Below are 24044 nucleotides of genomic sequence, written 5' to 3'. Positions count from 1 at the left end.
TTGGTTTAACCTAATACTTGATGCTGGCAGGGCAATGCTACAAGTACTGAATATGTCAACTGGAAGAACTTACCTACTAGGTAACAAGAGCTTTAACATTGTAAGCAATGGAAATGGTAGAAGTCCTTTTCATTACCAAACAGTTGATAAACTTTTATTATCTCATTTATGTGAAAGCAGGTAAGCCAAGCCCACCAAAGATTTGCCAGAAGGCCAGGCATCTGACTGACCTGTACAGCATAGGCAGGCAGGCATCTCTGTTCCAAAACAGAGCTTTGGCTCCAATAACTCGTCGTGATGCCTTTTACTTTTTAACTATTTAATTATTAAAAAGAAGACATGAAAACATAGTCTGGTAAGACTTATTAGAAATTTGCAGTATTTAAGATTGGGATACTGGCATACAGGTAATCAAAATAAAATACAAATGCAAGAAAATGATCCATAATTCCTGTAAACCTAATTTTATTTTCACAAAATCACAAATGTATATATACATACTTTCATACAGAAGTGAGGAAAAGAACTTACAATAAAGCTTACCATGTGAGGAAAAAAAAGTAACATTCCTATCTCACACCACACATATAAACACTCATACACATTCATGCAAGTATATACTCTCCAGATAAGAATAAAAATGTAGATATACAACGAGGCCTTTACCCAAAACATTTAGAGTTAAAGTAAATGGGAAGTTGATGGCTTTGAAGCAAATATGGAAAAATACTAGTCTGTTAATGCAGAGTGGTACATATTAGCACTTGTGGTTATTATCCGTTCTTTTCTAGACAGTTAAAAGACTTCATTAAGAAGTTTTATATTGAAATATTGTTAAAGGACTTATAAAATAATAAACTACTACTAAGAAAAATACAGCATGCAAATATATACATGCAGAAAAAGTTAAAGTTAAAAAAAGACTAGAAAGAAATGTGGCAAAGTGTTCAATGCCTAGTTAATTTGGGGAGGTAGAGTTATAGTTAATTTTTTGTGGCTTTAATATTTTTACACCTCAATATCGTTTATCTATGTTGATCTCTTCAACAAGTGTTCGTTATCTTTACAACAAGAAAGAAAAAGCTTAAAGGCCAAGGTCTGCATGAGAAATGGACTTAGAATACATATACCAGAATGCTGAAAGGCACTCTCTACTATCTGAAATTTCAGATACTTCCTCTTCTTCCATAATTTTAAAAAATAATTGTTCTGGGGCACCTGCATGGCTCAGTTAAGCATCTGCGTTCAGCTCAGGTTGTGATCTCAGAGTACTAGGATCCAGCCCTGTATCAGGCTCCTTGCTCAGTGGGGTGTCTGCTTCTCCCTCTCTCTCTGATCCTCCCCCCTGCTCATGTTCTTGCTCTCTCAAATAAATAATATCTTAAAGAAAAATTCTATAAAGATCAGAAACTTGGAGGGTAATTTTCAAAGACAGGAACAGAAAAGTAAATAAATCTTAAAATTAAGGCTTTCAGGCATGGCAGCTACCAAGGTCACTTCAGATTTTAAATACTAAGATCATTTAACCTAAAAGGTTGAGCTTCACACTCAAGTCTGAAAAGCACCAACATCCTACTTTTTCTCCTGCTTGACATTAAAAATTACCTCACTCAAATAAATAAAATCTTAACAAAAACAAAAATACCCACATCATAAGGTATCAGCAGACTATGCCTGAGAAGCCAAACATGACCTCTATGAAACCATTCAGCAAATACATAAAACCCATATATCTTTTGAGTGATGAGAATTCTGTATCTCAAGTACTCAGCACACACCAGATAACCAATGCTAACTACCTTCACTCTTACCAGGCTAACCTCACAGCTTCATGTGTTTTTTGATAATTTTAAAATCAGGTAGCCATTCCTAGAATTGTCAAATATCTTTAGTATTTTCCCTCAAAGGATATTTTCTTCACGTGAGGAAACAAGGAAAGAAATGAGGTAGAGAAAAGGGACCAGAGGCTGAGGACCTCTTAACAGATTATACACAGCTCTGATCCCTTTCATTTATGTGTTCTCTTGTTTATTCATGCAAATATTCACTAGGATCCTACAAACCAGGAGTGTGCTGGGCCCAAGGAATACGATATTTAGAAAAAAATGTAGGACTTGATTTAGTAGTTTGGCACATCAAATCATGTTAGTAAATGTGAAATTACAATCACGAGAAATGCTATGAAAGTCATTTCTGGGGTGCCTGGCTGGCTCAGTCAGAAGTGCATGCAACTCAACCTTGGGGTCATGAGTTCAAGCTCCACTCTGGGGGTAGAGATACTAAAAAAATAAACTTTAGAAAAAAAAATAAATCATTTCTAGGTCACTTAATGTTTCAGGACAAAACTTCCTAAATTAATAGATTCATGAAACTTTAAGAATTCTGTTCCCTTCTGAGGACACACTGAGGCACAGGCCACTGTTAATTAGTATTTCTCCTCCTTCAGAGTCCCCTCTTGAGCCTTTACTAAAGGTACTGATTTCTCTTGCCCCAGAAAGTCCTGATTGCTCTTTAGTTTCACTAAGTCTATAATACATTTTTCAACTTGGGGATTGTTTCTGAAGTTAATTACTAAAACCAAGAAACCCATATGACTTTGGATACCTTTCCAATAATCTATCATGAAACTAAATGGCACCATCATTCAAGCCAGCATTGTAATATATGAGTACCAAGACTAGGATTTGAAGGAAAAAAAAACTAAAAAGCCAAATCACTTGCAAATGTATTAACAGCATGTAGATCTTTTCCACAGTTTTATTAAGCATCAGCTGTACTCTTAACATCATCATGTTCTGCCACAAATGAGAAGCCTATGTAACATGTGCCGTTACAGGGAGGTGTGAGCAGCAGTAAAACTTGAAAGTGGCCAACAGTCCCTTTCAAGAGAGGGGATTCTGGCTGCAGAATGGGAGGTGAAGAGGCATAAGGAGTAAGGGAATGGAAAGATGGATGGAAAACAGGGAATTCAAGAAGAGAACAGAAATAAAGAAATACAAAAAAAAAAATCAAAAAGAACAAAACCCCACTAGATCAAGGAAAACTCAAATGCAAAAAACCTTGGCTGAATAAAAGATAAATAAGACAAGAAGACTGTGATTCAGAAAAAATAGTTTATGATGGCCCCCCACCCCTGAAAATTCAATCAGGTACCAATCCAGCCAGTACCATGTGGTAAAAGTACACTTAGAAAGTCAATACAGGGGATCCCTGGGTGGCTCAGTGGTTTAGCGCCTGCCTTTGGCTCAGGGTGCAATCCTGGAGACCCGGGATCGAGTCCTGCGTCAGGCTCCTGGCATAGAGCTGCTTCTCCCTCCTCCTGTGTCTCTGCCTCTCTCTCTCTCTCTATGTCTATCATAAATAATAAATAAATAAATACTAAAAAAAAGAAAGTCAATACATACACAGGTAAAAATCACACATGGGTCAAAGCTCAGTACTGTTTAGAGTTGATTCTATATCACAGGTTCAGCCATCGTAACAAAATATTAATCAAGAATATTGAAAAAAAAAAGATCATTCCAAGTAGGCACACATGCCTTTAAAATAATTTATCAGAACATGGTGGGCACAGTCAATACTGCAGCCACATTCTCGAGCCTAGAGGATCAAGACGAAGTGTACAGCTTTCCTTACAGAACATGTCCACAATAAAGTTCGTTGGAATGCCATCCAAGTCAGCACAACTAAAACTAAAAATGGATGGAAAAACTAGAAAGTAAGAAAATTGTGTCATTATATTTTTTAAAGGCTTGAAAAAATAAACTTTACTAATTAAAAAAAGCCATTAATCCTAAAGAAAGAAGCTTCAATTACCAAGAACCTCTACATTCATCAAAATTGAGGAGGGTACCTAATAATGAAGCACTTAATATCACAACAGATTATCTCTCTAAAAAGCATTATTTATAAGTCAGATACAACGAAATAACTCACATTCTCAATGAACTGGGTATTAGACAGCATAAGGAAATCATTGAAGACATTATGCAGGCGACAATCTGTTGCTTTAGTTTCCCGGATTAGACCATCCACTTGTTTCTTGATCTCATGGGTTCTAGAGATAGTCTGCTGTGAGAATTCCTGTAGAAACTGTAGTAGCTATATTAAAAATAAACATAAAGCGGTATCAATATCACATGAGACTATCCTATGTATCAAAAGATAGGGATCCCTGGGTGGTGCAGGGGTTTGGCGCCTGCCTTTGGCCCAGGGCGTGATCCTGGAGACCCGGGATCGAGTCCCACGTCGGGCTCCCGGTGCATGGAGCCTGCTTCTCCCTCTGCCTATGTCTCTGCCTCTCTCTCTCTCTGTGTGACTATCATAAAAAAAAAATAAAAGAAGAACCCATTTCTTTTCACCTTTGTGTAAGTGTATGTGTGCTGGAATGTAAGGGATGCTGCTTTTGACAATACCCAGGACCAAGTAGCCCTGAAAAACATTAAAGAAGTTCATCAAAACAGTGCCAAGGAGTCGGTGGACACTTGCTATCTCATTTCTGGTGAAATTTGAAAGTCCTGTTTGGTTATCACTCTTCAGAAATCCCAGAAGAAGGGCAAACTAACAAACCACTACTCTTATTTAAAAAAAAAAAAAAATGGCATTCATATGGGACTTTGGAATCACAGCTCTGGGCTTCTAGCCCCCGCTTTCAAAGTCCCACTCCGGGATATCCATTTACAGGCTTGTCTACCTCCCCATACGGTCTGGGTCTCAACGTGGAAGGGCCTCACTAGGGACCTAGCAATCCAGCAGCGCAGAGAAAACCTATCTGCCTCCCTCAGGATGGATATGGGTGCGCTGCTACAAAACTCAAACCAGGAAGAGAACCCCGCGTGTGGGCTGTAGGCCCAGTGGGGGCACTCAGCCGGCTAAGGACGACCCGCCCTCCCCTGCCCGGGGGCCTAGAACTGCAGCCGCGGTGTCTTTGAAGGCGAGAGGGTTATGTTATTAAGAATAGCAGAGGCAGGGGATCCCTGGGTGGCTCAGCTGTTTAGCGCCTGCCTTCGGCCCAGGACGTGATCCTGGAGTCCCGGGATCGAGTCCATATCGGGCTCCCTGCATGGTCCCTGCCTGTGTCTCTGCCTGTGTGTGTGTGTGTGTGTCTCACGAATAAATAAATAAAGTCTTTTAAAAAAAATGGCAGCGGGATAGATCGGGTGGAGAAGGAATTGGGGCTCCTGTTCTGCCCGCAGGCCGCGCGCCACCCCAGGCGGCCCCGCCTTCCCCTCCCGGTCCCGGGGCCCGCCTCTCACGCCCGCATCAGCCGCCAGCGACCAGCTCTGGCTGCTCCTACGGATCTCCTCCACCGACCAGGGTCGCTCCCACACGGGCTCGGACGCCGGCGCCCGCTCCTGGTCCGGGGTCGTCCGGTTCATCTGCAGCGGCAAGACCAGAGAGGCTGAGCTTCGGAGAGGCGAAGGCCCGGCCCGGCCCGGCCCGGCCAGCTCCTGCCCTCCCCGGCCCCGGCCCCGCCCCGGCCCGGCCCGCCGCCCTCACCATCCCGGTCGTGCAGTCCGGCAGGCTCCGAGGCAGGCAGCCACGACCCCACCCGCCGAGGCCCGCAGGTCTGCGGAAGCCGAGCGCCGAGTCCGGAGCCCTGCGGGGCGCGGCACGTGACCGGCTCTCACGTGACTGGGCTCACACGTGACCGGATGTGCATGGCGCCGGAAAAAAGAGGCGGCCACCAGCTAGGGAGTCGTCAGGCGGCTTGCGGCTGGGCTAAGGTGGGAGCTGGCGGGAAGGGTGACGACGCTAGGGGGCGCTGGCGGGGCGCACTCCGCACGGTTGCACTAGAGGGAGCGTGGGGCCCGACGCGGTGGCTGCCGAGTGGCCTCGGGGGAGCGGCGAGGTAGCCGGTGGGACCACCCGGCTAGGGCCTTCGCCGTCGAGTCACGCGGGCGGACGGAAAGCTGGCCCCGCCGGGGCGCTCTGCTGCCTCCCGCTGGGCCTTCACGCCGGTGCTCAGTAAGTGGCGAAGGGCGGAGCAGCCTGACCATCAGTTTGCTCGCTTTCGACTCCGTGTGTAGGCAGGGCCTGCTTAAGATCCTTCACTCGGATTCGCTCGACAGTGAGTCCACAGATGCAAGCTCAGACTTCTCATAAGACAAGCAAAAATCCTTTGTGATCTGGTCCCCGCTGCGAATATATCTTCGACTCTCCCCGCTCCCTACTAGCGCTCCGTGATCCAGATTTTAATCCCTCTTGTGCCAGACCAATTTACTTCTCTAATTAAATATCCCAGTTTCTTTTCGTTCCTTTGTGCCCAAGGGCAAGTTATTTAACCTCTGCTAGCTTCCTCCTCAGAAAAAGGAAGAAACATATCTTGCAGGGACATGGTATCAAATATGTAATATTCTTGTTTGGAGGTGCCTGGCTGACTCGCTCAGTGCAGTATGCGACTCATGGTCTCAGGGTCATTAGTTATACCCCACATCGGATGCGGAGCCTACTTTAGAAAAAAACAAAAAACTTACTTCATGTGCATTTTGGTAAGTTCACAATCTTTTAAATAGTTATGATAGGAATTGGGGTGTTTTATGATTTACAGGATTTTAATTTTCACATCGTGGAAACAATGGCATATTCTCGTCTTTATTTTCACTTATGACTATAATGTGGCTATTGCTCAAAGTCAGGGACAGGTCTAACAATTTTGTTGAAGATATAAACTTCTCAGCATTACACAATCCGATGTAATATGTAGTATTTCCTAATAGTTTAATGGATGTTTCATTGTTCATTAATATTAGAGGATTTAATAAGAGAAAAGCCACTGCCAAAATCTGCCTTACAACTGAAAATCCAGGGGCGCCTGGGTAGCTCAGTCAGTTAAGCAATCAACTCTTGATGTCAGCTCAGGTCATGAAAGAATCAAGAGATCCAGCCCTGCCTCAGCTCCATGCTGGCTTGGAGTCTGCTTAAGATTTTTTCTCGGGATCCCTGGGTGGCGCAGCGGTTTGGCGCCTGCCTTTGGCCCAGGGCGTGATCCTGGAGACTCGGGATCGAATCCCACGTCGGGCTCCCGGTGCATGGAGCCTGCTTCTCCCTCCGCCTGTGTCTCTGCCTCTCTCTCTCTCTCTCTCTCTCTCTCTCTGACTATCATAAATAAATAAAAAATTTAAAAAAAAAAAAAGATTTTTCCTCTCTCTCTCCCTCTCTGCCCCTTCCTGCACTAGCCTGCGTGTGCTTTCTCTCTCTCTCTCTCTCTCTCTCAAAAACAAATGAAAATCCAGAATGTTAAAAGCTACAAAATTGGTCATTGTTAAGACAGGGTTTTACAAAGTCATTGCTGAAGCTACAGGTACTAATGGAAAAGTAACAATAATAATAATTTTAAAAGCTTTAATTTATCCAAATTTGCTATCATTTATATAATTTATACAAGCAGTGTTAAATATACACATTTTACATTACAGTGTGAAGCACAGTATTTATAAAATGACCAATGCTATAGCCTTAGTATTAACATATGCAAATGAATTTGGACCTGTGACTAAGAGTGCTCAAATCCAGCTGATTTTCTAAGTAATTATGTGGTCCAAATGGTGTGATTATAGCATTAGAGTTTAGAATTGTAACCAACCATCTCTAACCAAACCCCCAATTTGGTTAGAGGTAGTTGATTTGCATGTATTGCTAGCTAGTTCCTTTGTATGTATTGCTAGCCCTCTGTGGTTCTGATAATAGGACTTGTGCATTTTGTTTTATGAGAACCCACAAACCTAAAAATCCAATAATATAGTTCTGACCCATTTTAATAAGTCTACTAACTGTAAGTTATGTGCTTTTTTAAAAAATGGCAGTTGTAGGATCCCTGGGTGGTGCAGTGGTTTGGCGCCTGCCTTTGGCCCAGGGCGCGATCCTGGAGACCCAGGATCAAATCCCACGTCGGGCTCCTGGTGCATGGAGCCTGCTTCTCCCTCTGCCGATGTCTCTGCCTCTCTCTCTCCGTGACTATCATAAATAAATAAAAATTGAAAAAAAAATTTTTTTTAAATGGCGGTTGTTTTTAAAATATTATTATAGTACTTTATTAATTATGTATCTGGTAGTTTGGCCAAATGGACGGCCTCAAAATTACTACCAGTTATCATTTTGCACTAGTATATGAAACATGAGCAGCAAATGTGTGCAACTATATCCCAAAACTGTCAAGCTCTACAGTCTTCAACTTAGATTTCTTAACTACAAGATACAGTTTGCCAATCACCCTGCTCACCAAAATTTTTTTTAAGATTTGGTGGTTTACTTGAGAGAGAGAGCATAAGCAGGAGGGGCAGAGGGAGAGGGAGAATCTCAGACTGCGCTGAGCACAGAGACTGATCCAAGGCCCAATTCCAGGACCCCGAGATCACAACATGAGCTGAAACCAAGAGTTAGATGCTTAACTGACTTCACCACCCAGGCCACCAAATTCTTTTTAATAAGACTCACAAATTTATTTATGACATTGTTCCTCCTTTCTGGTAAAACCCTTAGTTCAACAAACTACTACCCGCAAGGTGGGTTTACAACTCTTAAAATGTCATTATTCTAGGTGACCTTTATCTGAAGTGTTTTTGAAATACTGATGATCACAAAAATCTCCTTCCATTTTATAACAGTTTCTAACTTAAGGTACACACAATAGGGCAGCCCAGGTGGCTCAGCGGTTTAGCGCCGCCTTCAGCCCGGGGCTTGAGACCCGGGATCGAGTCCCACATCAGGCTCCCTGCATGGAGCCTGCTTCTCCCTCTGCCTGTGTCTCTGCCTCTCTCTAGAAGTCTCTCATGAATAAATAAATAAAAATCTTTAAAAAAGAAAAGGTACACACAATAATGTAGACCACTAGCTGCTTGCCTTTTCAATAAAGGTAGAATTCAAGTCAAAGGTATTAAATAACTTGTAATGCTTTTTCTGTTCCATAGGATTAATTTTACATCTTTACAGCATCACAGGCTGAGAAAACTGGGGAATAATACATTTTATGCTTTCATAATGCATAGCTCTCAGATGTTGCACTGAAATACCTACAGATCTAAAATATCAATGTTTGAGGTTGACCATCAAATGTATTATATGTAACGTAAGGACTGATTTTTCTAACTCTACTTTCTTGAAAATAAGTCTAGCCACCCTGCTTTATTTTACAGAAACTCCAACGTGGGTAAGCCATAGTTCTTCTAAGAGTCATTTAAAGTGCCTAAGAAAAGATTTTCTACAAGAATGGGCAATTCAGAGGCTCCACATGAGGTGACTCAGAAATGCTTCCCTATAAAACAACCCAGAAACCAGGCACCCCACAGTAAGTACAACATGCTCCTCTAACAGATCTCTGCTCTCTGACCTTGGTAGAAAAGCTGATCCATATACAGAGTAATAGAGTCTGATGAGTTATGGGAATCAAGCAGCTTTACTTACTGATTCTAAACTCTGACTTTATATGTCAACAAGCAGCACTTTTTGGGCTGTCAGGGATGCATTTCTCCCACAGCCCTTTCCCTGCCTCTGTTAATCATTGAGCTCTCTTTTTCTGAATTTGAGAGTGAGTCAAGGCTTTAACTCTAGGGTGGCCTGATAAAGATTCAAGAGTTGGAATTTTAAATCAGCTGCAAGTCTTTAGAGCTTTGATACTATATGACATTAAATAACCCTTCCCCGTGTTTATCCAACCTCCCCTTGACTCTGCTAATTGCCCACATACATCAGAAGGCAGGCCTCAAGTAATGCCCAAATACATCAGAAGGCAGCCTCAAGTAATGCCATCATCATTCCCAGAAGTGGTTGGCAAGTCTTACCAGGAGACTTTGTAACCCTCCTAGGAGTCCAGTTCCTACACTGACTGTTTAATGAAAGCTAAACCACTAAGAAATGCTCCTGCATCATGATAATTTTGCTCACCCATTTGCTTCACTCCTTTTTTAAAAAAAGATTTTATCTGTTTATTCATGAGAGACACAGAGAGAGAGGCAAAGACATAGGCAGAGAGAGAAGCAGCTCCCCATGGGACTGCTCAATGCAATTGAGACTCAATGTGGGACTCAATGCCAGGACTCCAGGATCACTCTCTGAACCAAAGGCTACCCAGGCACCCCAAAAAATGGACTTAAAAAAAAATACTGCTGAAACAACTGAGTAGCTATTTGGGATAAGATAAAAGTAGAACCGTAACTATCATTTCACGTAAAAATAAATTCCAACTGGATTAAAGATCTAAATGCAAAAACCGAAATCATGCAAGTGACATGACAAATGACTTCCTCTTTAGCCTCAGTATAAGTAGAGTCTAACTATGACTTGAAATCTGTAATAATAAAAAAAAATGATAAATTTGAATGCATAAAAATAAAACATTTCTCATGGTCAAAGCCATCATAAAGTCAAACAACAATTGGCAAACCAAAAGAAAATATTTGCGATGTATATAACAGACAAATAGCTAATATCTCTAATATACTAGGAAGATATTAAAGAACTCTTAAAAATTATGGGATCCCTGGGTGGCGCAGCGGTTTGGCGCCTGCCTTTGGCCCAGGGCGCGATCCTGGAGACCCGGGATCGAATCCCACGTCGGGCTCCTGGTGCATGGAGCCTGCTTCTCCCTCTGCCTGTGTCTCTGCCTCTCTCTCTCTCTCTCTCACTGCGTGCCTATCATAAATAAAAAAATAAAATAAAATAAATAAAGAAAGAAAGAAAGAACTCTTAAAAATTAAATCGCAAGACACTACAAAAAAAAGGAGAATCAACTGCCAGTTTCCTCAACAGAATATTTAACAAACCAAATCCAACAATACAATAAAAAAATCATTCATCACAGTCAAGTGGGATGTGTTCCCAGAATATAAGGGTGTTTTAATATTCACAAATCAATCAACATGTTACATCATATCAATAAGAGAAACGATAAAACCCACATGATCATCTCAATAAATGCAGAAAAAATGTTGACAGAGTACAAGATCTATTCATGATAAAAAGCCCTCAACAAGGTAGTTCTAGAGGGAACATACCTCAGCATAAAAAGGCCATATGTGAAAAACCCACAGCAAACATCATACTCAGTGGGGAAAAACTGAGAGCTTTTCCCTGAAGATCAGGAACAAGACAGGCATGCCCACTTTCACCACTTTACTTCAGCATAGTCTGGAAGTCCTAGCCACAGCAATCAGACAACAAAAAGAAAGAAAAGGCATCCAAATTAGTAATGAAAAAGTAAAACTTTCACTATTTGCAAATGAAATGCTACTATATATAGAAAATCTGAGAGACTACTACTAGAACTGATAAATGAATTCAGTAAAGTTACAGGATACAAAATCAATGTACAAAAAGCTCTTTCATTTTTATTCACTAATAATGAAGCAGGAGAAAAAAATTAAGAAAACAGTCCCATTTACAATTACACTAAAAATAATAAAATTCCTAGGAATAAACTTAAAGTTGTAAAAGCCCTGTATTCTGAAAACTATAAGATACTGATGAAAGAAATTGAAGACAACACAAAAAAATGGAAAGACAGAGGCTCCTGGGGGACTCAGTTGGTTAAGCCTTTGGCTCGTGTCATGATCCCAGGGTCCTAGGATCAAGCCTTGCATCAGGCTCCCTGATGAGCAGGGAGCCTGCTTCTCCCTCTCCCTCTGTTGCTACCCTTGCTTGTGTGCTCTCTCATTCTCTCTCTCCAATAAATAAATAAATAAATTAATTAATTAATTCTTAAAAAAAAAAAGAAATGGAAAGACAGTCCATGGTTATGGGTTGGAAGAAAAAATATTGTTAAAACATCTGTACTACCCAAAGCAACCTACAGACTTAAGGCAACGCCTATCAAAATACCAACAGCAATTTTCACAGAACTAGAAAAATACTAAAATTTGTTTGGAGCCTCAAAAGACCCCAAATAGCTAAAGCAATGAGAAAGAAAAACAATACTAGAGGTATCACAATTCCAGCCTTCAAATTATGTTATAAAGCTGTATTATTCAAGCCAGTATACCACTGGCATAAAAATAGACACATAGATCAATGGAACAGAATAGAAAACCTAGAAATAAACCCACAATTATATAGCCAACTAATCTTTGACAAAAGAGGGAAGAATATGCCATCAGAAACAGTCTCTTCAACAAATGGTATTGGGGAAATTGGACAGCTATATGCAAAAGAATGAAGCTGGACCACTTTCTTACACCATACACACACACACACACACACACACACACACAAAACCTCAAAATGTGAGGCCTAAAACCATGAAAATCCTAGAATAGCACAGGCAGTAATTTCTCTGACATTGTTGTAGCAGCATCCTTCTAGATCCGCCTCCTGAGGCAAGGGAAACAAAAGCCAAAATAAACTATTAAAACTACATCAAAAATGAAAAGCTTCTGCATAGCAAAGACAACAACACACAAAACTAAAAGATAATCTACTGGATAGGTGAAGATATTTGCAAATGTTGTAGCTGATAAGGGGTTGGTATCCAAAGTAAAGAACTGATACAACTCAACACACAGAAAACCAAATAATCTGATTTTAAAATGGGCAGAAGACACATACAGACATTTCCCCAAAGAATACGTTCAGAATGCCAGCAGACACATGAGAAGATGCTCAACATCACTCATCATCAGGAAGATGCAAATCAAAAACACAGCAAGATATCACCTCACACCTGTCAGAATGGCTAAAATTAAAAAACACAAGGTGAGTATGTGAGAAGAAAGCAGCCTCCTACACTGTTGGTGGGAATGTAAATTGGTGCAACTATCATTAAAAACAATATGGAGATTCCTCAAAAAATTAAAAATAGTATTACCATATAATCCAGTAATTCCAGTGCTAGATACCTGAAGAATTGAAAACACTAATTCAAAGGGACATGCGCACCCTATGTTTATTGCAGCATAATTTATAATAGTTAAGATATGGAAGCAACTCAAGTGTCCATTGATAGATGAATGGATAAAAAATATGTGGCATGTATATATAGTGGAAGGTTACTCAGCCATAAAAAAAAAAGAATGTAATTTTCCCATCTGCAATAACATGGATGGATCTAGAGAATATAATGCTAAGTGAAATAAGTCAGAGAAAGACAAATACTGTATGATTTCACTTATATGTGGAATTTAAGAAACAAAGGAAAATAGAAAGATGAACCAAAAAAACACTCTTTTTTTTAAAAAAAGATTTTATTTATTTTTTTAAAGATTTTATTTATTTATTCATGAGACACAGAGAGAGAGAGAGAGAAAGGCAGAGGCACAGGCAGAGTGAGAAGCAGGCTCCATGCAGGGACCCTGACGTGGGACTCGATCCCGGGTCTCCAGGATCAGGTTCTGAGCTGAAGGCAGCGCTAAACCTCTGAGCCACCCGGGCTGCCCAAGATTTTATTTATTTATTCATGAGAGACACACACAGGCTCCCCATGGGGAGCCTGATGCAGGACTTTGATCCCAGGACCCTGGGATCACACCTTGAGCCAAAAGCAGACGCTCAACCACTGAGCCACCCAGGTACCCCCAAATCAAACTCTTAATAATAGAGAATAGACAGATGGTTACCAAAAGGATGTGGGTGAGGGGATGGGTAAAATAAGTGAAGGGGATTAAGAGAACACTTATGATGAACACTGAGTAATGTATGGAATTGTTGAATTGCTATATTGTATATCTGAAACTAATATAACACTGTATATCAATTATACTGAAATTTTTTTTTAAAGAGGTTTCTTAAATAAAAACAAAAGCCAATTAGAAAATATAGTGGAAGAAAATGTTATAGGGAAGTCTGGGTGGCTCAGTGGTTGAGCATCTGCCTTTGGCTCAGGTTGTGATCCTGGGGTCCTGGGATTAAATTCTACATCAGGTCCATTAAGGGAGCCTGCCTCTCCCTCTGCCTATGTCTCTGCCTCTCTCTCTCTATCTCTCATGAATAAATAAATAAATCTTTTTAAAAAAGAAAATGTTATATTTAAAATAGCAACAAAAATACCCTAGGAATAAACTTCAGAAATGTAAGAAAGGAAACATCAAAATTCCACTAGAGAATGGAATGGCAGACTAAGAATCCAAAAATCCATTCCTCCATAAAAGCAATGAAAACTCTGGCAAAAAAATTCAAAATCAACTTTCTTAGAACTATGAAGATGAACCAAAGACAACAATCCAAGGAACATTTATTCAAGAAAAATAGCTGAATCACGGTAAGAACAGGGAGCTTTTCAGAATTATGCTTGCCCTATTCTGGTTTCCTTCTTTGGAAACCAACAGCTGCACAACATGGTAGCTGCACAACATGGTAGCTGCACAACTGCACAATTCTGGTTTCCTTCTTTGAAAGCCAACGGCTGCACAACATGGTAGCTGTAGAACCCAATCAGCAACAACCACTGGAGAGACCAGACAAGTTTGGGGCTCCTGAAAGAGCCCTATTCCCAGATAATTATATAGGCTGACCTGTTTAGAGTCTCCTGGAAATTCCCACTCACAAAGTTTATCTTTATTTGACCTCATTCAGAGCTTACTCACTGTGAATAACCTTCTCTTGGAACATTTGTTTAAAAAAAGAAAATCAGGGGCACCTGGGTGGCTCAGTCAGTTAAGTGTCTGCCTTCAGCTCAGGTCATGATCCCAGGGTCCTGGGATTGAGCCCCCCCAATCAGGCTCCCTCTCTCCCTCTGCCTGCTGCTCTCCCTGTTTGTGTGCTTGCTTGCTCTCTCTCTGCTCTTTCTCTCTCTCTCTCTGTCAAATAAGTAAATAAAAATCCTTAGAAAGAAAGAAAAAGAAAGAAAGGGAAAAAAGAAAAAGAAAGAAAAAATCTGTAGTGACTGTTTAACATAGCGGGTACATGAAAAAGGGTAACAGTTGTAGAACTGAAAAAGAAACTGCCCAAAAACTGAAAAGGAAGTTTGGAGATTGAGATGTCCATAGAAGACTTTGAAAAGTTCCAACATATTCCTGGGGAGCTAGAGGCCAGTTGACGTATAAGCCAGTGCATGTGCCCAGTTAAGACTTGAGAAGGCCCTAATCTCTCCCCTCCTGTTAGTGTTGAGGCTCTGTATAAGCAAGAAGTGAAGGCTAAGCCTGAGCTGTAAATTGCCAAATTTAAGTATGCCCTAACACATAGACACAGACCTCTTGGCAAAGGCTGGGAGACTTACTGATGCCAGACATTTAAGGAATCTCTTTCCAGTCATTGGCTGGACCACTAAGTTAAGTGAGCAGAGACTTCAGTGGCCATACATGACAAAGAAAACAGACTACAAAATTAGTACAGGAAAGTCACTAAACAAGTCCAAAACAACAACAACTGCAACAAACTATTAACTAATAACTAATTAACCAATGTTAAACCTCTTCTTATTTAAATGCCTCCAAAGCCATTTTAAGTAGTAAGAAATAGCATTCTTGTATTATTCCTGACTTAAGTGGATATTCTTTCTTTCTTTTTTTTTTTTTTACCATGAAGCTTGCTGCTGCCTTTTTTCATTGATCTTCATAGTTTTTAAATACATGCAATGACCTATGCTCTCTGCCTGGCTGCTCTTCCATCATGACTTCATTTCAAGGCAAATCTATGCCAGCCCTTCCTTGTCTAGACTGGATTCCTTCTAGTCACATTCTTCCATATCTCCCCCTGGAGGAGAACAACCAGGATTTCATCCTCTGGAGGAATATCCCCCAGAGGAATGCAGCACAGAGATGACAATAGCAGCAACAAATTATCAGAGGGCAGCCTTTGAGAATATTAAAGCAAATATCTTAAATTACTATTAGCCAGCAGAATCCAGAAACTCATTGCAGTAACAATAGGCCGTAACAGGTTTTTTTTCCCAAGTATGCAACAGTCTTCCAATAAAAGGGAATTTGATAAATAAGTTGCCATCTTAAAAGGCCAAAGAAAGTGATCCACTGTCTTATACCATACACAAAAATTAACTCAAAATAGATTAAAGACACGAAAACAAAGGCACCAAAAGCAAAAGTAAACAAGTGGGACTATATCAAACTAAAAAGGATTTGCACAGGAAGGAAAATATCGATGAAATGAAAAGGCAACCTACAGGATGGGAAAAATTTGCAAAACTGACATATCTGATAAGAGGTGAATATTCAAAATATATAAAGAACTCACACAACTCAATAGTAAAAAAACAACAACAAAAACAACCCAAACAATCCAATTAAAAAATGGGCAGATCTAAATTGACATTTTTCCAGGGACATACTTATGGGCAATGGGGTACATGACAAGGTGCTCAACATCACTAATCATCAGAAAAATTCAAATCAAAACTACGAGATATCACCTCACCTATTAAAAAAAAAAAAAAAAAAAAGGAGGGCAGCCCTGGTGGCTCAGCGGTTTAGCGCCACCTTCAGCCCAGAGCCTCCCTGCATAGAGCCTGCTTCTCCCTCTGCCTGTGTCTCTGCCTCTCTCTCTCTGTCTCTCATGAATAAATAAATAAAATCCTTTAAAAAAAAAAAAAAAAAAACAAGAAAAAAGTGTTGGTGAGTATGTAGAGAAATGGGAACTCTTGTTCACTATTGGTTGGACTATAAACTGGTGCAGCCACTATGGAAAAAAGTATGGAGTTTCCTCAAAAACTAAAAATAGAGCCACCATATCCAGCAATTCCACATTTCAGTATTTATCTGAAGAAAATGTGAACCCTAATTCATAAAGATGTATCCACCCTGACATTCATTGTGTCACCAGATAGATCCTAAGACCTGACCTTTACTGCCCACCTGCTTATTATACTCACTGACCTTTGTCCACATTTTTCCTTAAGCTCTTCTTTCCACTTATCTTTTAATTCAGACAAATGAAAACCAAAGCACCCCTTCAAGCAATAGTGACTACCCAGACAAGACTTCCTGCTGGCCCAGACTGCCCAAATCACCCAAACCAGTTTGAGCATAACCCCTGACTCATACCTGCAGAGGCAGACCAGGGAATGACCTCAAGTACAGAATGACCCACAACTACCTTTACCTCATTCTAATATTAAAATTTCCACCCAAGGAGGAACACAAGCCTCATTTACCTAACATACAGTGTGTACAGAGACATGTTTCCTAAAGGCGCATGCACAACTTTATGCCTCCCTCTCTCTCTACCATGACAAGGCTTCCCTATCTAAATATTCATCCTAACCTTAAATAAAAGCCCATTTACCCTTGTCCAGGAGACAGGACTTTGGAAGATATTCCTTATTTGCTGGAAATAGTTTCCTTTGTCCAACAGCTTACCTGGTATAGTTTCTGTCAAGGGGCAAAGTCATGTTGATTTGGTTATAATTACAGCATTATTTATAATAGCCAAGATATGGAAACAACCTAAGTGTCCATTGATGGATGAATGGATAAAGAAATGGGATTTTATTATGCAACAATGTGGATGAATCCTAAGGGCATTACGCTAAATGAAATAAGGCAAACAGGAAAAGACAAATACCATATGACCTCACTTGTATGTGCAATCAAAAAAACAATGAGCTCATAGGTACAGAAAACAGATTAGATTGCCAGTAGCCAGAGATGGAGAGTGGTGTGGGTGGGCAAAATGTGTAAAAGAGGATAAAAAAAAGAAGAAAGTCAAAAAAGAAAAACCATATGATCATCTCAATAGCTGCCGGAAAGGATGTATAAAAATTACAAAATCGGGATCTCTGGGTGCCTGTCTCTGCCTCTCTCTCTCTCTCTCTCTCTGTGTGTGTGTGACTATCATAAATAAATAATTTTTTAAAAATTTACAAAATATTTTTTATTTTAAAAAAGCATAGTAAAACTAGGAAGATATAGGTAACTAGGAAGAACAAATACTTCCTTAATAGATTTTTTTCCAGGGCTAACAGAGCCCTTGATCTTTTAATTTCCCTTCTGGTCACCAAATGTGTGCATGTTTGGGTAGGAGTTTCCACTCACCAAGCAATTTCCTGATTCCAGACACCAGCTAGGTGTCCTACAGTTTAACTCAACTCTGATAGTTTCCACTTGGAGATAGCATCTGATCCTAGGGTTAGGGGGTTACGCCCACAAGACTCCCCCCCACCCAATTCAAATGTCAATCTCAAATCTAGATTGTTATCTGTGCTTTTGACTACTGGGTATAAACTGGAGGTTCCCACCACCCTCTCTTCAGGTTTGATTGATTTGCTAGAGCACTGCCAGAACACAGGCAAATATTTAACCTACTGGATTACTGATTTATTTTTTTTTTAACTTTTTTTTTTTTTTTTTTTTTTTTTTTTTTTATGATAGGTACACAGTGAGAGAGAGAGAGAGGCAGAGACACAGGCAGAGGGAGAAGCAGGCTCCATGCACCGGGAGCCTGACGTGGGATTCGATCCTGGGTCTCCAGGATCGCGCCCTGGGCCAAAGGCAGGCGCCAAACCACTGCGCCACCCAGGGATCCCTGGATTACTGATTTATTATAAAAGGATATAATTCAGAATCTGCCAGATAGAAGAGATGCATATGGCAGGTATGTGAGGAAGGGCGTGGAGTTTTCATACCCTCCTCTCTGGGTGCCACTCTCCTAGCACCTCCCATTGTTCACCAACCCAGAAGCTTCAGAACCCCACCCTCCTGGGCTTTTATGGAAGCTTCATTATTACATAGGCATAGTTGATTAAGTCATGGCCATTAGTGATTGATCAACCTCCACCCCTTCCCTTCTGCTGAGATGAAGCCTCCAATAACCTCTAATAACAGGGATGGTTCCCCTAGCAATTAATCCCCACACTTAGAGGCTTTCAAATTCCCGTCATTAACATAAATATAGATGTAGTGGAAAGGGGCTTGTTATGAATAACAAAAGACACCTTCATTGCTCCTATCATTTAGGAAATCCCAAGGGTTTTAGGAACTCTGCTAGGAATGAGGATAAAGACCATATATATATTTCTTATAAATCACAGTATTACAGTGCCCCAAATGAGCAAAAGAAACTGCATCTTGTTACTTTGCACACATCAACTTAATTTTGATTTCAAGCCCCCATCCCACTGGGATGGCAGACAATTTCATCTCAGCTTTTTTGGGGAATTTTCTCCTGCTCGCCAGGGCATGCCTAGGTTTTAAGGATTACACAGAATCAAGATTTTGGAGGGGGTGCCCATGTGGTCTTCAGTCTCCTGTCTCCTCATGTTTCTGGGGAGACATTCATTGTCTCTGGTCATGTGGTCTCTTTGGATCTATAGCTGGTGCATGGGGTACAAAAGCCCCTGGTTCCAGGGGTCCCAAACAGACCAAGTTCGGCCAACTGCCACTGATAAAATCCACAGGCAGAGATGAACAATGGTGAAACAAGAAACAAGTTTATTTCAGCGAGGCCAACACCAGGAAGACAGCAGACTAGTGTCTCTAAGACTATCTCCAAAGTGCCGAGTATACTTCAGGTTTATATAAGGGAAATATGGGACAAAGGTTGGTGGGTACATGCAGCTGGCCCATCTGAGTTCAAGTTGATCAGGTTGCCTTGGAGTCAATCAAGCAGGATCTTGCTGGCTCGGGGCAGTCCTTATTGCTTGTGTGAGTAGTTTCAGTTAGCATCGGGGATGCTTTGCCCACAAGGTTTTTTGTCTGAGCTAAGAGATAAGCTGAAGAGAACTCAATGAATTAGAAAGTACTTGACTGAGGTCAAAATGAAGTTAGCTGGAGTCCTCTTTTAATACTTCATTATTTTTACAGCTGAATAATATTCCATTGTATGGATAGATCATATTTTGTTTATCCATTCATTTTTATGTACATTTGGCTTGTTTTTACCTATCTTTTTTTTCCTATTGACTGTTGTGAATAATGCTACTATAAACATTAATGTATAAGTACATATTTGAGTACCTGTTTTCAGTGCTCTTGGGTATATACCTACGAGTGGAATTGCTAAGTTAAATAGTAACTCTGTCTTTGACTGTTTTTTTTTTTTTAAAGATTTTTCTTGGGATCCCTGGGTGGCGCAGCGGTTGGTGCCTGCCTTTGTCCCAGGGTGCGATCCTGGAGACCCGGGATCCGGTCCCACATCGGGCTCCCAGGTGCATGGAGCCTGCTTCTCCCTCTGCCTGTGTCTCTGCCTCTCTCTCTCTCTGTGACTATCATAAGAATTTTTTTTTAATTTTTATCTATTTATGATAGTCACACACACACAGAGAGGCAGAGGAAGAAGCAAGCTCCATGCACAGGGAGCCCGACATGGGATTCGATCCCGGTTTTCCAGGATCGCGCCCTGGGTGAAAGGCAGGCACTAAACCGCTGCGCCACCCAGGGATCCCTCTCTGTGACTATCATAAAAAAATTTTTTTTAATTTTTTTCTTATTTATTTATTAACAGAGACACAGAGAGAGAGGCAGAGACACAGGCAGAGGGAGAAGCGGGCTCCATGCACCAGGAGCCCGATGTGGGACCCGATCCCGGGTCTCCAGGATCACACCCCGGGCCGCAGGCGGCCCTAAACCGCTGTGCCACTGGGGCTGCCCTGTCTTTCACTTTTTAAGGAACTTCATTCAGTTTCTATATCTCTTTATTCTTGGCAGCACTTGCTTTGATCTGTCTTTTTGTTGGCCCAGGGCGTGATCCTGGAGACCCGGGATCGAATCCCACGTCGGGCTCCCGGTGCATGGAGCCTGCTTCTCCCTCTGCCTGTGTCTCTGCCTCTCTCTCTCTCTCTCTCTGTGACTATCATAAATTAAAAAAAAAAAATTGATCTGTCTTTTTGATTAGAGCCATCCTAATGAGTATAAAGTGGTATCTCACTGTGGTTTGATTTACATTTCCTTAATGACTAAAGATGTTGAACATCTTGTCAGGTACTTATTGACCATCACAGAGGACTCTTTTTAAAATTTTTAATTTTGATTTAGTTTCACATTCACAGAAAAGTTCCAGAATAGTTGAAAAAAGTCCTGTAGACCCTTCACCCAGAATCACCAACGGTTAACATTATGTCACATTCAAGTTACCATTTCCTGTCTCTATCTGAGCGATCTGAAAGTAACGTGTATTCATCGTGTCCCTATATCCATGGATAGTTGTGGGAACTTCCTGAGAACAATGGCTTTTTTCTTAAATTTAACCTCAATACATTTATCAAAACCCTGAAACTTTTTAAAACTTTTTTTTATTTTTTAGGTTTTTATTTATTCATGAGAGACACAGAAAGAGAGAGAGAGAGAGAGAGAGAGAGAGAGGCAGAGACACAGGCAGAAGGAGAAGCAGGCTCCACGCAGGGAGCCTGACGCGGGACTTGTCCCGGGTCTCCAGGATCATGCCCTGGGCCAAAGGCAGCACTAAACCGCTGAGCTACTTGGGCTGCCCCTGAAACTTTTTTTTAAAGATTTTATTTTAAAGTAATGTCTACACCCTACATGGGGCCCAAATTTACTACGCTGAGATCAAGAGTAGTAAATTTGTAGCTCAGGCTACACCAACTGAGCTAGCTAGGTACCCCAAAATCCTGAAAATTTAACATAAATAAAATAATTATCTGGTCCACTCTATATTTGAACTTCACCAATTGTCCAGATATTCTAGATTTGAGTCCAGGATCCAATCTAGGGTAATATTTATTTAGTTACCTTTAATCTGGAACAGCTCCTCCACCTTTCTTCATCTTTCATGGCCTTGATATTTTGAAGAGTATGGGCCAGCTATTGTGTAGAACATGTTCACATGAGGTTTCCTTGTGATGAGATAAAGATATGCAGTTTTGGCAGGAATTCCACAAAAGAATGTCCTCAAGGCATCATAGGAGGAGGCTCATTTTAACCCTGATGTTGGCAATTAGATTTGATTCTATGGTTAGGTAGTATCACTTAGTCTCAATAGAAATTGCTCTTTTTTCTTCTGTGATTAATAAGCAATCTGGAAGACTTAATTACTTTGAGTTAATGTAATATTCTGTTGCTCATCAAATTTCCATTCACTAGTTTCAACATCCTGTGTCTGTATAAAAAAAAATCAGTTCTGAGGGACACCTCAGTGGCTCAGTTAGTTAAGCATCTGACTCTTGATTTAGGCTCAGGTCATGATCTCAGAGTCATTAGATGAAGGACAGAGTAGGGCTTTGTGTTCAGCGGGGAGTTTGCTTCTCTCTCTCTCCCACTGCCTTCCCTCTTTCCTCTTGTATACTCTCTCTCTCTCTCCAAAATAAATAAATAAATATTTTAAAAAAATAAGTTCAGAGATATAATTTATATACAGTAAAATTCACCTATTTTGAGTGGTCAGTTGGATGACAAATGAGTAGTCATATAGCCACTACAATAAAAATTTAGAACATGAATGTCAAAGGGACTCTTCTTAATACTGTGAGACAATAGATATAAACCCAGATGTGGGGATCCCTGGGTGGCGCAGCGGTTTGGCGCCTGCCTTTGGCCCAGGGCGCGATCCTGGTAGACCCGGGATCGAATCCCACATCGGGCTCCCGGTGCATGGAGCCTGCTTCTCCCTCTGCCTGTGTCTCTGCGCCTCTCTCTCTCTCTGTGACTATCATAAATAAATAAAAATTAAAAATAAATAAATAAATAAATAAATAAATAAATAAATAAATAAATAAATAAATAAAATACCATAAACTGGTGGCTTAAACAATGAAACTTTATTTCTCATAGTTCTGGAGGCTAAGAAGTTCAAGATCAAGGTGCTGGCAGGGTGGATTCTATTTCTGTAAGGGAGCAAGAATTCCTGTCCTCTTCAAAGGTCCTTCTAGCTGGACTAAGAATCAAATTGATGCAAAGCAGATTAACAAGAGAAAACAAAATTTAACAGCATATTTGTAGCAAATCTACATAGACATGGAAATTCCAAAGATAGGCAAAATGAGGTATATATATATCATTCTGAACTAAGGAGAATGGGGTAGGGGTCTAGGACTTAAGAGAAAAAGAACACAATTTACAGGACAGTAAGAAGAAGAGCAGATGTTTGATAATTAGTTGTTTGGTCTGCTATACAGAAGGATCACTTGATAAAATTTATCTTTGCTAATAACCCCTATTCTAATAGGAAGGAAAGATCCAATTTAGATTCTTCTACATGATTAAGGGAGGAGCAAAATTTTCTCGTGAGCCCACAGGGTCTCAAATGCCTTCAGCTCAAAATAATCCAAGTGCCAAAATGTCCCATCTTGGGGAAGCCTGCCCTTGGCCCCCACAATTCCAAAGCCTCTTCCTTCAGCTTGCAGACAGCAGCCTTTTTGATGTGTGCTCACACGACCTCTTTGTGAGCTTTTTCAAAGAGAGGGGAACTCTCTGGTGTTTCTGTAAAGACATCAATCCCATCTTGGAATTCCCATCCTCATGACTTAATTTAATTTTAATTACTTCCATAAAGGCCCTATCTCCAAATATAATTACATTTAGGGATAGGAGTTTAGTATATATTGGAGGGGAAGAGGAGGCACATTCAATTCATAGCACTTGTCTAAAACGAGTCCTTTTTGTTTTCCAATAGGATACCCTCCCCCAGCTATGATTTCCCAGTATTTGCAAAAAGGTGTGGCCATGTGTAGCCCTCCTACTATTGGAGTTTACAAAAAGCTTTAAAAAATCTAAACTGCTTTTGGGCATCTCAATAGCAAAAGACAGTGGGAAGAAGCTTTAGTTATATCTTGACACAGTTTTCTCCCTCTCATTTCTAGTGCCCTAGACCCTTCCATAGATACCAGGATTCTCCAAAAAAAGTTCTGCATAAGGAACTTTGTTGGAAAGACAGAAGACAGCATTTATTTATTTTCTTTTAAAGTAGGCTCCATGTCCAGTGTGGGGCTCAAACTCATGATCCTAAGGTCAAGAGTCATATGCTCTACTTGACTGAGCTGTGCCCCCCAGAAGGCAGCATTTAAACTACAAGTCCTATTATCCCATTTTTAAAAATACTGTTTATTAACAGTCTTAAAAGCATAGAAATACACAAAAGTATTTAGTCCCAAATCCCACTTTCCAATAGTCTATCTATATATTTATTTAAAGATTTTATTTTTATTTATTCATGAGAGATGCACAGAGAGGGAGAGAGAGAGGCGGATACATAGGCAGAGGGGGAGAAGCAGGCTC

At 40.7% G+C, this 24044-nt stretch overlaps 2 protein-coding genes across 17 annotated transcripts in view; one reads left to right on the top strand and one right to left on the bottom strand.

The window, feature by feature from the left end:
• The window catches only part of WASHC2C (WASH complex subunit 2C), a 56048-nt gene extending 50393 nt beyond the window's left edge, over positions 1 to 5655 (bottom strand). For all 14 annotated transcript variants that reach the window (XM_038578063.1, XM_038578067.1, XM_038578072.1 and 11 more), the window contains exons 1-3: positions 5500 to 5655; positions 5256 to 5378; positions 3937 to 4101 (exon numbers count right to left, since the gene is read on the bottom strand). In XM_038578063.1, coding sequence (XP_038433991.1) covers positions 3937 to 4101; positions 5256 to 5378; positions 5500 to 5502 — 291 coding nt within the window. In that variant the 5' untranslated portion in view covers positions 5503 to 5655. The remainder of the gene's footprint in view (positions 1 to 3936; positions 4102 to 5255; positions 5379 to 5499) is intronic.
• NCOA4 (nuclear receptor coactivator 4) overlaps positions 5612 to 24044 on the top strand; it is a 66084-nt gene continuing 47651 nt past the window's right edge. The window contains exons 1-3 of one of the 3 annotated variants that reach the window (XM_038578082.1): positions 5814 to 5967; positions 6369 to 6491; positions 9135 to 9286. In XM_038578082.1, coding sequence (XP_038434010.1) covers positions 9208 to 9286 — 79 coding nt within the window. In that variant the 5' untranslated portion in view covers positions 5814 to 5967; positions 6369 to 6491; positions 9135 to 9207. Of the gene's footprint in view, positions 5727 to 5813; positions 5968 to 6368; positions 6492 to 9134; positions 9287 to 24044 lie in introns of those variants that run through there. The other 2 variants (XM_038578084.1, XM_038578083.1) reach the window with 2 other exon arrangements.

Source organism: Canis lupus, chromosome 28 (assembly GCF_011100685.1).
Source record: "Canis lupus familiaris isolate Mischka breed German Shepherd chromosome 28, alternate assembly UU_Cfam_GSD_1.0, whole genome shotgun sequence".
Classification (NCBI taxonomy): Eukaryota; Metazoa; Chordata; class Mammalia; order Carnivora; family Canidae; genus Canis; species Canis lupus.
This window is presented reverse-complemented; position numbering and strand designations above follow the sequence as displayed.